General features: G+C 46.3%; 2 protein-coding genes across 2 annotated transcripts in view; one reads left to right on the forward strand and one right to left on the reverse strand.

The window, feature by feature from the left end:
- The first annotated feature begins 5,049 nt into the window (after window positions 1-5,049).
- Window positions 5,050-6,718, forward strand: ttc36 (tetratricopeptide repeat domain 36). Its single transcript, XM_084466636.1, has 3 exons — window positions 5,050-5,291; window positions 5,541-5,729; window positions 6,236-6,718. Exons 1-3 carry the CDS (start codon window positions 5,183-5,185, stop codon window positions 6,499-6,501), a joined length of 564 nt encoding a protein of 187 aa, XP_084322762.1. The 5' UTR covers window positions 5,050-5,182; the 3' UTR covers window positions 6,502-6,718.
- A 132-nt stretch (window positions 6,719-6,850) lies between these two features.
- LOC311341540 (F-box only protein 40) overlaps window positions 6,851-13,192 on the reverse strand; it is a gene marked incomplete at its 5' end in the record, with an annotated part of 39,438 nt that continues 33,096 nt past the window's right edge. Inside the window, 2 exons of the mRNA XM_084466368.1 lie at window positions 6,851-7,963; window positions 9,387-11,349. Of these exons, the coding sequence (XP_084322494.1) occupies window positions 7,775-7,963; window positions 9,387-11,349 (2,152 nt within the window). The 3' untranslated portion in view covers window positions 6,851-7,774. The remainder of the gene's footprint in view (window positions 7,964-9,386; window positions 11,350-13,192) is intronic.

Here is a 13,192-nt window from a genome sequence, read left to right on the forward strand (position 1 = left end):
AATAGAGTTTGCGAGTTTTGGCAAAGACGCAGGGGCCTCTTAACCTGACTCTCACCAGATGAATTTTGTTCCGCCTAGCTCAACTCATGATGAGTGGAGCTAGGTAAAACCTCTCTCCTTTTATGTAAGGACAATTGCATTGTGGGGAGGGGGTGTAACTATGATAAAAGGCTATATGAAACTGTATTCAGGGCTCGCACTGCTATAGACTGGTGTATGCATACATTAAATAAGTTATTTCCTCAACTTTTGTGTGCATTTTGAGATTTTTAAGTCCAAGACGCAATCTCATAAAGGGATTGCCTCAACAATTTTGGGGGCTTGTTTGGGAAATTCTACAAAATCGTACTCCAAGACACGTTAACCGTGCACAGCTGGAGACCCAGAGCTCTACCTCACCACCAGCTGTAACCAGCTTTTTTAAATATAAAAAATATTTAGGTAATAGTATAAGTTTGGTACTCGTTAAAGGCCTATGAAAAGTATTCGCTCAGGGCCAACAAGGTTGATCAATTGTATTGGTTAGATTGATCAAATAAGCTAAGTCCAAGTTAAGGAGTTGGTCTTAGTTTGGAACTTAGTTAGATCAATCATTGTGGTGATGAATTGAAAACCAAAAGTAATTAGGCAGGGATGAATTAATAACATAAATTAGTGAGAGAAAATGAATGCTATGATTAATAGTGTGTACGGATCTAAAATAAGAAATAATTCCGGAAAAATAGAAGTGAGGGGACCATTACCATGGTAATGTTGGAGAAACACGGTGAAAGGCACAGGAGGGTTTTTACAATAGGTTTTACTGAAATGGGTTTTTGTTTGAAAGAGTTGAAAGAGTTAAGAGAAAAGGTTGTAGAGTGCATGGCTCTTTAATCTCAACGTCACCCAAGATATAGACGCGGATCTGGACTGCACTGGCGGGCCGCGTGCGAACGCTCCACCGGCCTCAACCACCTCCACCGCATGACCACTCTCCAGCCGCCTCTCCATCGATCAACCCACTAAACAGACTCGGAAATCCAATAAGACATACCAACCCAGGGCTGCAACGGGGTCTACCAATCTCAGGCAGGAATAACTACACCAAGATGTTACCTCACTGGACAGTCTGGATTAGGGTTTGTCAAGATTGGTAAAGAGACATTGCATTGGTTGGTGTACTGCCGGACTCGGCGGGATTGTGAGTCGCGCCAGCCATGCAGATCGAAGCGATGACCAAGAGACTTTAACTCGCTCAACTAGAGAACCTGGAGAACCCCAATCTGTCCCGTCAGGGACTAAGGGGAGGCGGCCCGTCAAGAGGGAAATGCATGTGCCGTGGAGGGGACCCACAGGGCAGGAGCAACCAAAGAGCAGGGGTCGGGCACGCAGAAAGGCCTGCTTCCGTTGAGGCGCCGCGGATGGCTGGATCAAAGGTTTTTGCCAAATAGAGGAGAAAGACAATGTAACGAGCGGCTGGCAGTTCAAACCAACCCGCGGTGTGACGGTGCATCTTCCAAGAGGCAGAGGTGGATAGGGGCATCCGTAGGGACGATGGATCAGATCCAAGGAGGCTATGAGCGACATAACACACACACAGCACACGCTACAAACACTTGAAAATGTAGGCTTTGCATCAAAATGTACATCCAATCAGGTGGCCGGGGTGGCCCTGGCCACCCCCTGGCTCCGCCACTGGTGACGGGGTCAGTTGGGGTCAGGCCATGGCCATGTGTGATGCCTTGGAGTGGCCGTGCTAAATTTGAATGGTGGTTGGTTATTCAAAATACCCTTGTGGAATCCAAATCAACATATTGATTCTCCTCAACACTCCCCCCTTTGATGTTAGGAGAATTGCACTGCAGGGAGAGGAGGTGAAGCTGTTAAAAGGCTAATAACCTGGGTTGTTTTGGTTGTTTTCAACAACTATTGTGTGCATTTTTGCATTCAGAAGTCTCATCTATCCTAGATGTCTCATAAAGGAATTTCCCAGACAGGAATGCTATACAACAATAGCAAGGATGGAAAAGTGAGAGGAAGAGAACCAGAGAGAGAGACAGAGATCAATAAGGGTGAGAGAGAGAGAGACAGAAAAAGATGAGGGAGAGAGAGCAGGGACGGCAAAGAAAGGGGGGAGGAAGGGAGAGGGGGGAGAACAGAAAGAGAGAGAATCCCAGGAGACACAGAGCCAGTGTGAGGGAAAAGAAAGCGAGGTCACCAAACGGAAACGTACTCAGAAATGATCATGTGAAAAAGTCTTCCACACTAGGGAATATTTTATATTTATTATAATAATTATATTTCCTATCTTGGATTATTAAACTCATTCATGCATTCCGGAAAGCCTATGCCCGACTATTTATTCCTCCTCGGGGTTATAAATGTATGAAAAGGGAAATATCATAAATCGTGGAATTCTCTTTGCGCTGGTATTGTACTCTTTATTTGTTTTAAGAAGATTCCTAGGGAGGCCTTCGGAGAAACCTCGATTCATCACGCAGAGAAACACTTTCAAACTTCCTCACCTCCGAAGGGACCATATCTATTGTGTGTGGCCCCCATTCATTAACCCATTAAGAGGTCAGTAAATCTCCGTCAGGTTTAATGTAGAGCTATAGAAAACCCTGTGTACACTGTAACCGCTTAGCAGAAACACATTAAGTGTCTGCTCTCTGTGTGTTTCAGTGTCCAGTATATCAGTGCCTCTAACACCAAGGTCGACCTGCTTGATTATCTGCTAATTTCCCTGTTGGTCAGCAGCATCGCAAACTGCACCCCCCCCCCCACATTCCGCCATCCATTCTTCCGGATGATTTCCAGGCCTGTGCGCGCTGGCAATGTGTTTCCCCCATTGACATAATCAGGTCGAGTGCTGCAGCAGATGCACTGACATTTGCAGCAATAGGAGGCTGCTAATCCTCACACAATTGCTTATCCACTTTTCGCTCCATAGGGGAGTGCGCCACGGCACCACTGGGGACACACTGGGCTGCTGTCCGTCGACATGATGGACTGGACTGGACCCCACTCTTTACCTCTTCTTACCCTGTGGGACGTGAATAAGAGCCCCAGCCGCCGGGCGAGTGGGAGACGAGCCGGGCTGACAGATTTGCCGTGACGCGGGTGGAAGTGGTGTGAGCTCCCTCAAGTGGCCAACTGTGGAACTTCTCCCTATCTCGATTAACACTGTCTAAGGTTTGCTATGAGGGAACGGTATATGGACAAGATAAGGGAAGAATATAGATGGCTGGATATAGGAAATATATTGGTTAACAAGGTAAAAGATAATTTGTTTTACATAATTCCTCCTGCGGCTTCAATTGGAGACGCAACTTAAACTGCATTTCTATCCCACCATTATCAGCCCGTCTTCACTCCAAGACCACAATTCATTCCTTACAGCATCACACCATTAGGACAGTGCTGATTCACTTACAGTCATAGATCTGATTGTTGGTGCATGATTGCTCAATGGTCCAGTAAACAACTCTTGCATTTGTATTCTGTGTGTGTCTCCTCTCACAGCCCAATGTTGGGAACAAGTTAAACATCAAGAGGAGGCTCATTGTGTTCATTGGTCATCGTGAAGCCTCTGAGACCCTTCTGTTTGAGTGTGGGGTTTGAGTCCCCAAAAACACCTATTATTCAGATTTGATGAACTATGGATCTTCCCAGCAGCAGTCCTACCTCTCGCTTAATCTGTTGTATCAAAAGGCCCATAGCATTTTCAGGACTTCCAGTGGAATGAACAGAAGACGAAGTATAGGGCTTTCAAAAAAGCAAGGAAAAACATTTTCATCTTCCTGACTGTCGCTGCACATTTATTTCCCAACGTTGGACGTCGCTTTCCTGAGCCAAGTGACAGATTCAACCGCTGTAGTGTACCCTTGTGAAACCTTTCAAAGGTGTTTCTGTTCAGTTTTTTTTCCATTCGTCACACGTCGTCGTGACGGGCTTGGCGTCTTCCGGATGTCTGTTTCCCTCACTGCTTTCATACAAACCCACCTAGCCCTTGTACCGGTACTCATGGAAGCGATACAAAGCGCTGTACACTACCTTGTCAGTATGGCACCACAGTAAACATAGTATCACATAGTATCGCACCATAATATCACATAGTACCACGGAATATACCACGATCACGTCATTAACTTACAGCTCTACTCGTATTTCAAAACAAGGTGCTACCATCATTCAACCTCTGTGCCCTTTCCCTGATGTAAAACTGCTTTCATTCCCCCCGTGTGATATGGATTTCCTGGCTATACATCAGCACATCAAGGGTTATTTATAGGATAACAGAGCCTGGTATGTAAAATACACCAGGAAGACGACAACGCAGCAGCCTTTTCACAGGTGCCATGGAGAGGCGACCTTGAATTGCAAATGCAAGTGAACAGTGCGGAATGACAGAGGTATATGGTAATGTCCCGCGGCAGATGCAGAACAGAGGACACCTCCAAAGGATAGAGCCAGAGATTACCATGAGACAGAGATTAACATGGCCTCTGCGCTCCTAATTCCCCACATTCAGCAAATTGTTGGAGAATGGGAATAGAAAATAATGAAGGGGAAGCAGTCTCTCTCTCTCTCTCTCTCTCTCTCTCTCTCTCTCTCTCTCTCTCTCTCTCTCTCTCTCTCTCTCTCTCTCTCTCTCTCTCTCTCTCTCTCTCTCTCTCTCTCTCTCTCTCTCTCTCTCTCTCTCTCTCTCTCTCCTTTTCACTTACCTCCTCCCCCTCTCCCTTGCTCCCCGGCCTCTTTTTCACTGTCACCCCCCCCTTCATCTCACTCTCTCCCTCGCCTTCTCTCCTTCTACACCCCTCTCCCTTCATCCACCTCTCCCTTGCTTCCTCTTTTTTACCATTATGCTCTCTCTCTCTCTCTCTCTCTCTCTCTCTCTCTCTCTCTCTCTCTCTCTCTCTCTCTCTCTCTCTCTCTCAGCTTGTGCTGTGGTAGATCTTTAGCCTAGCCTAGCACTGTTATGCCTGTTACACTGTGTTGCTGAGTTAACCAAACACAGATGTCCTACTGCAGAAAGATCTCAAAGTTCACTCCAGTTTCCACCCCCAGCTCCCATTGGCTGGCTGGCTGGCAAAAAAAGGAAACAGCCTGTGTACTGAGAAGCGAGGAGCCTCCACATAGTTGTAAGAATTCCTCGCCTTTTATTCGCCTCTCCTCTCTGCTCCCCAGACGCTGGCGCGAGATGGCTTCAGAACATGACAGAGCGGTCCTCCAGGCTATCTTCCACCCGGGCAGCCCGCTCGGAGACACCGGCCCGGCCCTGAACTCCGAGGAGGAACTAACAGACGACGGTGAGACACCTCTTCCCATTTGAAGGGTGCATTCGGCTATTAAACGTTACCCGGGACGCTGTTAAAACCCTGTTATCATCCCGGGCCAGATTGGAACCGGGCCCAACTCTAAATTTTATCCCTGATTCGATTTTGATACAGAAGAGAATCCTAAAGTGTTAATCTGGGGGAAGATGTTGCCACCTGGCTTTACTTTGTGTGCGTTTTCTCATGCGTCTTACCGTCTGCCTGTTTATCTCGCTCCGGCAGACTGGGGCTTTGACGCGGCGCGGCTCACTGAGGTGAAGGTGCTGGAGGCGCAGGGAGTCAAGTCAGCCGAGGGGGGGGACCTGCAGGCCGCTCTTCATCACTTCAGCAGGGCCATCCTCATCATCCCCGAGCGGCCCTCCGCCTACAACAACCGAGCCCAGGCCCTGCGTCTCCAGGGCGACACAGCAGGTAAATCAATCTCCCCAACAACACCCAATAATACGGGAATAGACAGACTGGATGAACGGTCGGACAGTTACAGATAAGCAGACGATCACAGATGAACGGAGAGACATGATGCACAGGTACTGTTACATTCCGTTTCGCTGGCTGCCATTTGTTGGTATGTGCCTTCTATGTGTTTTCTTAACCCCCTGGGGAAGGTCGAGGAGAAAGGGTTCAGACTGATAAGGCATGGCTACGACCCCACCTTGATGACATCCTGAGGAGGTTCATCGATAGTTAAACATCTGGTTAACCATTACTATAGTTGTATTGGGGGGCAGAGCTGGTCTCCCCCCCCCCCCAACAACCAGCGGACGTACACCCCACCCCCCTCCCCCCGCCAACAATGCGCGTAAGGCCCCCAAAAGCTTAGCACCGGCTCTGGGTCTCATCATCCTGACAACACCGTATCCTTGCTTTTGCCAATGCATTGGACCTCTCCTGTGTGACCGTACCTCTCTCTCCTACAGGTGCGTTGGCGGACCTGGACCGCGCCATCTCCCTGAGCGGAGGCGTGGGACGCACGGCGTGCCAGGCACTCGTTCAGCGGGGACTGCTGCTCAGATTAGCGCAGCGCGACGAGGACGCCAGGGCAGACTTCGAGAAGGCGGCTGCTCTCGGCAGCGAGTTCGCCCGACAGCAAGCCGTGGCGCTTAATCCGTACGCCGCCCTGTGCAACCGCATGCTAACAGAGGTGATCAACAAGCTCCGCCACCCAGAATTGTCCCAGACTTAAGTTGTTTGTTACTTAATGTGACGTGAATGAAATTGTAAACGGTTGCTGGTGGTTACTTACTTCCATGTTACTTTACCTGATGGCTGAATTATTTAACATTGGCCCACTGAACAAATGTGTTGAGCTAATAGGCTAACGTTACGTCTGTGAGTGTTTACGTTGCAGCGTGGCACACTGTCACACTTTGTTGAATTAAAAACCAGATTGTTTTTTTTTACTAATTGTTTTATTTACGTGTGGCTACAGTGGTGTATTTTTCTATATATTATCTATCTTCGAAATTTTACCCGTATATATTTTTCAGTAAATTATGGAGGGCTATAAAAATCTTGTCACGAATCTTGTCACGAACTCACTCAACACAAATGTTCAGTGAGTTCAATGAGACATTTTTAACGAGTCATCGTTTTAAGTCGAACTCACTCAAAATACTTGAATAGAGAATGTCTGACATGACTCAGCATATTATCCATGTGTGTGTGTGTGTGTGTGTGTGTGTGTGTGTGTGTGTGTGTGTGTGTGTGTGTGTGTGTGTGTGTGTGTGTGTGTGTGTGTGTGTGTGTGTGTGTGTGTGTGTGTGTGTGTGTGTGTGTGTGTGCATGACAACTCACGTCACACTACGTTTTAAATTCGTTAATCTACCTTTATTCCACTAGATGTCGCTGCTGGTGTTTCATATCGGTACCACATGTAAACAATATGATGGTCAAAAGTGTCTCTCATCCTTCCTTCAAGACTTTTTTTTTTGACCAAAACCATGAAAGTAAGGTACAAAAAATGTAATAATTCTGTAGCTACCTATTCAACTACTCTGGAAGAATGAAGATGTTCAGCAACATATATTATATAAAAAGTATTTAATCTTTTGACACTAGAAAAAGACAACATAAAGGTCAAAAGAATTTTATTCGGCACATTCTTTACTACAGAGTTATACATCGGCCTAAATATAAACATAACCCCCCTCTTGAACAATGAACTCTATAGCCAAAATCTTAAAAATTTGACATACGACAGAAGTGATATTTCTAAATTCTATATCAATTTCATTCAGAATAGTTTTTTGTGATTTTCACTTGCAGAGTGCTGCAAGTGACCTACAGTGTTGTGATGTGATTCTCCCCATGTGAAACTCTGTGCCACTTCCGGGTCAACTCTACTAAGTTATTCAGGACACACCGCTGATGATAGTGGTTAACAATCTTAATTTAAGCAGGCCGTGCATTTCAGTGTATCGTCAACCCCAGGGGGCCCCCAGGCTGATCCGCCAGTTTTATAGTTTTGTCTGGTTTTTTCCCGCCGTATTTATCTGCACGACCTCCTGCAGACAGGCTAAAGCCACTGGGTCCAATCGCTTCTCTGTCTCGTAGAAGCGGCAGGATCTCAGGTGTTCTGACATGTGCGGCCCACTGTGGAAACGCCATCCGTCCACGGTAGAAAACCCGCTGCTGAACTCCCACGCCTGAGGAAAGCATTGAATCATGTTCAGAAATTGTTTTATTGCCAGGTAAGTTTGCACCTACCAGGATATTCATGCAATAAAATAAAACCGAGGTTAAATAAATAATGTTGAATAAAAATATTAGGGTTAGGGTTAGATCTATAATATAAAGGGTGCAGGTTTACAAATGACAATAATAATAGACAAAGATTTGGTGATGCAATCGTATGGCATGGTTTATGAGTATTCTCTTGTATTGATCCTCAAATATTATCAATAGTTATTCAGACAAACTGGGTATCACAATCCGTCGATTAGCTTTATCTTCTTTAGCTGTGGACAACAATACCACTTAAAAGACAGTTTAAAGGCCAAAGCCTATTGAATTTTGAATCTGGTCAACACCTTTCTAAATATATACCCTGGTATACACAGTATTTTGTACACATGAGGGCGGGTGAGGATAAAGCCAGTGGAACTACAAGCATCCTGAGTGGACCTGGATGACCTCATCTGGCTGGTGCTGGCTTTGTTCCTCCTCGCTGCTATTACCCCTCTGGTTTAATGGGCTTGAGGGTTGTCTCGTGACAACACATGACATTGGGTCATTCAACCAGCAGCCACTTCTGTTCTGCATTACGCTTATTGTTCTTCTGTTGTATCACTTAACCTTGTTTTGCTTTGATATTTACTGCAGTGGCATTTGTTTTGGGTCGTTGTTTCTTTGTTGTTGCATATTGCTTTATTGATATCAAGGTTTGTCGAGTTGAAGTCAAAGGTGTCTTTCAAAGGGAATAACTAATATCTTACAGACAACAAAGACTTCACAGTAGTCCATAGACTTGTAAACAATGTATTTAAAACATCCTGATAATGTAAAAATAAGGCGCCCTTGGGGGTCGTCAGATCGATTCAGTGTCAGGGGAACGCTAAGCAGTGGCACACTCCCAACAGCCATCTGGTGATGGCAGGCTGTCTGTCACCCTTTCTACTGTGAGTGGGGGAGGCATGGTGCTGCAGAGAGAGATTGTTTACACTGCTACAGCTGTCAGCTGGGATGCTCTGCGATGCAGGCATCCAGCGCTACTCGTGTTGTTGCCAGATACACTGCTTCACTGCTTCTAGACGCCTGTCACAGTGTAAACTCTGTCTGACAAACACCTTTGTTAATGTTGCTGTTTTAAAATAAACATATACTGGTGTTACTGGGTCACTCATTTGGGACTCATGTTTGTTAGGTAAGACTGTGCTACAAATTAACACTGTGGTGTAACTAAAGCCAAAGGATGATTAATATTAAGGGTATTAATATTAAGGTGTAGTGGAGAATGAGGTTAGGTTTAGATTGGGTTAAGTGGAAAGGATTATAGGTTATGCAGAGTTGACCCCTTAACTACTTAACACACTAGCATTAATTAACCCCCACTTCCTGGAGAATACTTGCTTTCTTGTGGCACTTCCAGGAGGATCCCCCATGGGAGTAGGTATTCTTCTCCCACTTGAGGATCACCATCCCCCGCTCGACGAGCATCGTCTCGCATACCCCCCTCATCAGCCGCGACACCCTCGACAGCTGGGCCAATGAGAAGCCGTCCAGGGAGCCCGCCACCCGGACCAGGATCTCAAAGGGCAGCCTGCTCAGGGGGTCCAGGTTCCGCACTCGCTTCCTCAAGGGACTTTCGCTCTTTCTTCCGTCCAGGAGGGAGGGGTGGCACATCGGCTGGAGGGAGAGCGAGCCCAGGTCCGGGTGATACCTGATCCTGGCGGGGCAGTGGCCAGAAGGCCGGATCCTTTCCTGGGTGAAGGTGCAGCCGAGGTAGGCGAGGGGGCACCGCTGTTCAAACCATCCGTTGATACAAGACTGCATGTCTGTGTGAACGTTCCTGAAATGGGAGCGGTATTCATCGCGTCGAAAAAAGTGTCCACAGATGAAACTGAACACGGAGGTGGACTTGTTGTGTCTCCTGGTGACTGCTTCTGCTTGGAGGTGCATGTAGATTGCGCCGTTGGGCTCGTCTGCCACAACATCTGCAAGCAATGCGTCCGTCTTAAATGGCGCAGAGTCAAATTTGTATGTCTGCGTTCCAATATCCACGTACAGGCCGTCTTCTCCAGCACTTTCTGAGATGAGGTGTCCCCGGAGTTCGTGTTCCAATGAGCACAACAACGTCGACGTCACCTCATCGCTCCTGGGCAGGTTTTCCACCGGGACTCCTAAATCTGAGGTGTCCACTTGTTGGACGCTCTTGGCCTTGCAGGAGGAGTCAGTCAGATGGTGACGCTTGGCCCTGTAGCTCGTCGGCACGTTGAATGTGCGAACTGTTTGAACTTCAATGGGCTCCAGCTTTCCGTAAACAAAATCCTTCTCCCTAGGGGTACAGGCGGCCATCTGACCAAAGTTGATGAGCATTCCCCCGTTGTGAACCATATACATGTTGTACTCCGCAACGTTGAACTCCTGACTCACCTTCTCAAGGACGCCATCTTGCCATGGTGCAAGGCCAGTGGGGCCGTTTGCATTCAGAGCGACCGCAGCCTCCTCACCATCCCGGATCGAACCAGCTCCTCCTGATTGGCTCTTTGGGGAATCCTTGACTACCTTGCCGCCATCAGAACTGCTTTGTTCTTCCAGGTTTACTACAGTTTGCCCGCAGGCCTGCATCTCCTTGCTAAACATACTTTCCTGAATCCCTTCTAATTTCCTATTCCTGGCGATAGCCTCCCTTTCCTCCTGGCTGGTTACTTCATCATCTTCCATCCTGCAGTCATTCACACTCATTTCACCCAAATCCCCTACTCCCCCAGATCCAGCCGCGAGGCTGCTTGCCCCGGCTGCCATATCTTCACGTCCTGCTTCTATCACCTCCATTAACTCAGGGAAAATGTTCTTCATCTTGATGGACCTGAACAGCAGCTCCTGGTCCCTGAGGGCCATAGCAACATCAAGGGGTAGCTCTTTGTTATCATCACTGCCTTCAGGGCCCCGTGATAGCTGGCTGTAGAGGACCGCATCCCCGTCCGTGATTGGCCAGCGGTTCCATTCCTGAGAACAAGCGACAACGCTAGCAGGGCAGACCTCAAGGTGAGGGGCCAGTCTGTGGCGAGGCATGGTGACGGGGCAGCCATAATGGGCATTGAGGCAGGGAACCTCCTGGTTTGGACAGAGGACAGCATGCTCTTCGGCCTTGCACCCATGCATGCAGGCCCCACATCCCCTGTTGCAGCTGAGGAGGCTGCAGCAGACGAAGGGCTCCAGTGGGACCCGGCAGTGGAGGTCGAAGCATTTGTCACAGTGTGGGTGCCCGGAGATGGGTGGCCCTGAGAACATTCTGTCCTTCACGGAGAATAATAACGTCTCAACTGAATGTACCTGGACAAATGAATGATAACGTCTCCACTTAATGTACCTTCACAGTGAATATGTCTCAACAGAATAACGAGTCTATGAATAAAAATCTCTTTCGAATCAAATTCTAAAAAATATACACAAATAAATAAACACCACTTCCGCTAAAACAAAAGTATACGTTAAAGCATTTAAGGTCTATGGTCATACTAACATTTCATTGTATTTGGCTGTATTGGATGTTTAAATGAATATGTAGAAAGAAAAAGGCTTACCTGTGTGACTTCGATGAGATGTAAACATCTGCCAAGAACTTAAATTAAAATGACAGTGTTACTTGCCTTTTAACACTATAAAAACCTGCTAATGTGGACTTTGACCTATATGTCACTCTGTTTGTGCGTTTGTCAGTTAGGTCCTGTTATCGCCTCCTTCTCGACCCTCTGAGTAACCCCTGCCCTGTGTCTAGGGCTTATTAATAGGCAACAGAAAGAGAGAGAGAGAGATAGAGAGAGAGAGAGATAGAGAGAGAGAGAGATTGAGAGAGAGAGAGAGAGAGAGATTGGAGAGGAAGTGATAAAGGAGAGTAACTGGAGAGAGAGAGAGAGAGAGAGATATAAAAGCCGCCGGGGCCATGAGGGTCAGCCTCTATTGTCACCAAGCCATTAGAGGACAGCTTCGAGTTACAGTCCTCCAGACCACTGTACAAACGCCAGGACTCAGTAACAAAAGGACAACACCACAAGGGCTATTAATATATACCTGACTGTATGTTTCCAGCTATTGTGTTTGTGTTTGTGTGTGTGTGTATGTCCATGGTATATTGGCCTATCTCATTAACCCCTTATCATTTTTTATGTGCAATTTTATACATTTAGCATCTTTCTGCGGACACAAGCCAGAAAAATGCATTCCACCACTTGATGTCAGCAGAGGCATTTTAGTTGTTATACGATAAACGCGTTGTTATCCTACAGGGGGCAGTAAGTGACCTACTGAGGGAAGAATACCAGGTGGGGTGAATTTGAGTGACTTTGTGGTAAGCTGTAATTACATTATTATGGATGTGTATTCTTTTTGCAGGATTGAATGTTAGTTGATAGTTGTTGGTCGTTTGGTCAATTAGTTGGTTCGGTAGTCAGTTGTTCGGTGAGCTAGGTAGTTAATTGCTTAGTTATTAGGCAGTAAGTTAGGTAGTTAGAGGTTCAGTAAGTCAGATACTTGGTTAGTTAGTTAGTTAGTTAGTCAGTTAGTTAGTTGATGTAACCAGGGCTTTTTTTAATCTATGCAGTGTTATCTAGTGATTGGGTCTTTCATTATGATCCAGATGTTTTCATTTACTCCCACTGCACTACAGCCCATGCTTCACTCAATACTACACTCTTTTATTTAAATTAACAGAGAAATGAATGTTGCTTATCTTAATGTGGTGTTACTGTGCAAAGGTAACAGCTAGGTTTGAGACACAATCACTTTAAAGCAGGCGTAGAGATTGAAAGAGCACTTGAAAATAATATTATCCTATATCCCTCCTACAAAATGTGCTTATGTATTTCCCATTAATGTAATGTGAATGGTCTTGTTGTTTTCCAATTGCGATGATGCACTATCATCTATAGTATCCCTATAAATGCATAGACTGCATTGTACACTGTATATTCACTGTGCATAGCAGCAATAAAGGCATACCTGCTATAGGCTTATACATCTTGTTTTATGTTGTGTGCCAGTAGGACCGCCTTTATGTATCCAAGAAGCCAACTTGTTCTCTGAAGATGAAAAAATAGACATTTATAAAGCAAGTTTTGACAAAACAACTGAAGGCCACAAACTCGTGGTGTAATATCTTCCATCTCCCTGACAACCTTCATCCTGCTCCCGCTATGCCTAAGTATCCTTGAGAA

This window comes from Micromesistius poutassou, assembly GCF_964030765.1.
Source record: "Micromesistius poutassou genome assembly, chromosome: 4".
Lineage (NCBI taxonomy): Eukaryota > Metazoa > Chordata > Actinopteri > Gadiformes > Gadidae > Micromesistius > Micromesistius poutassou.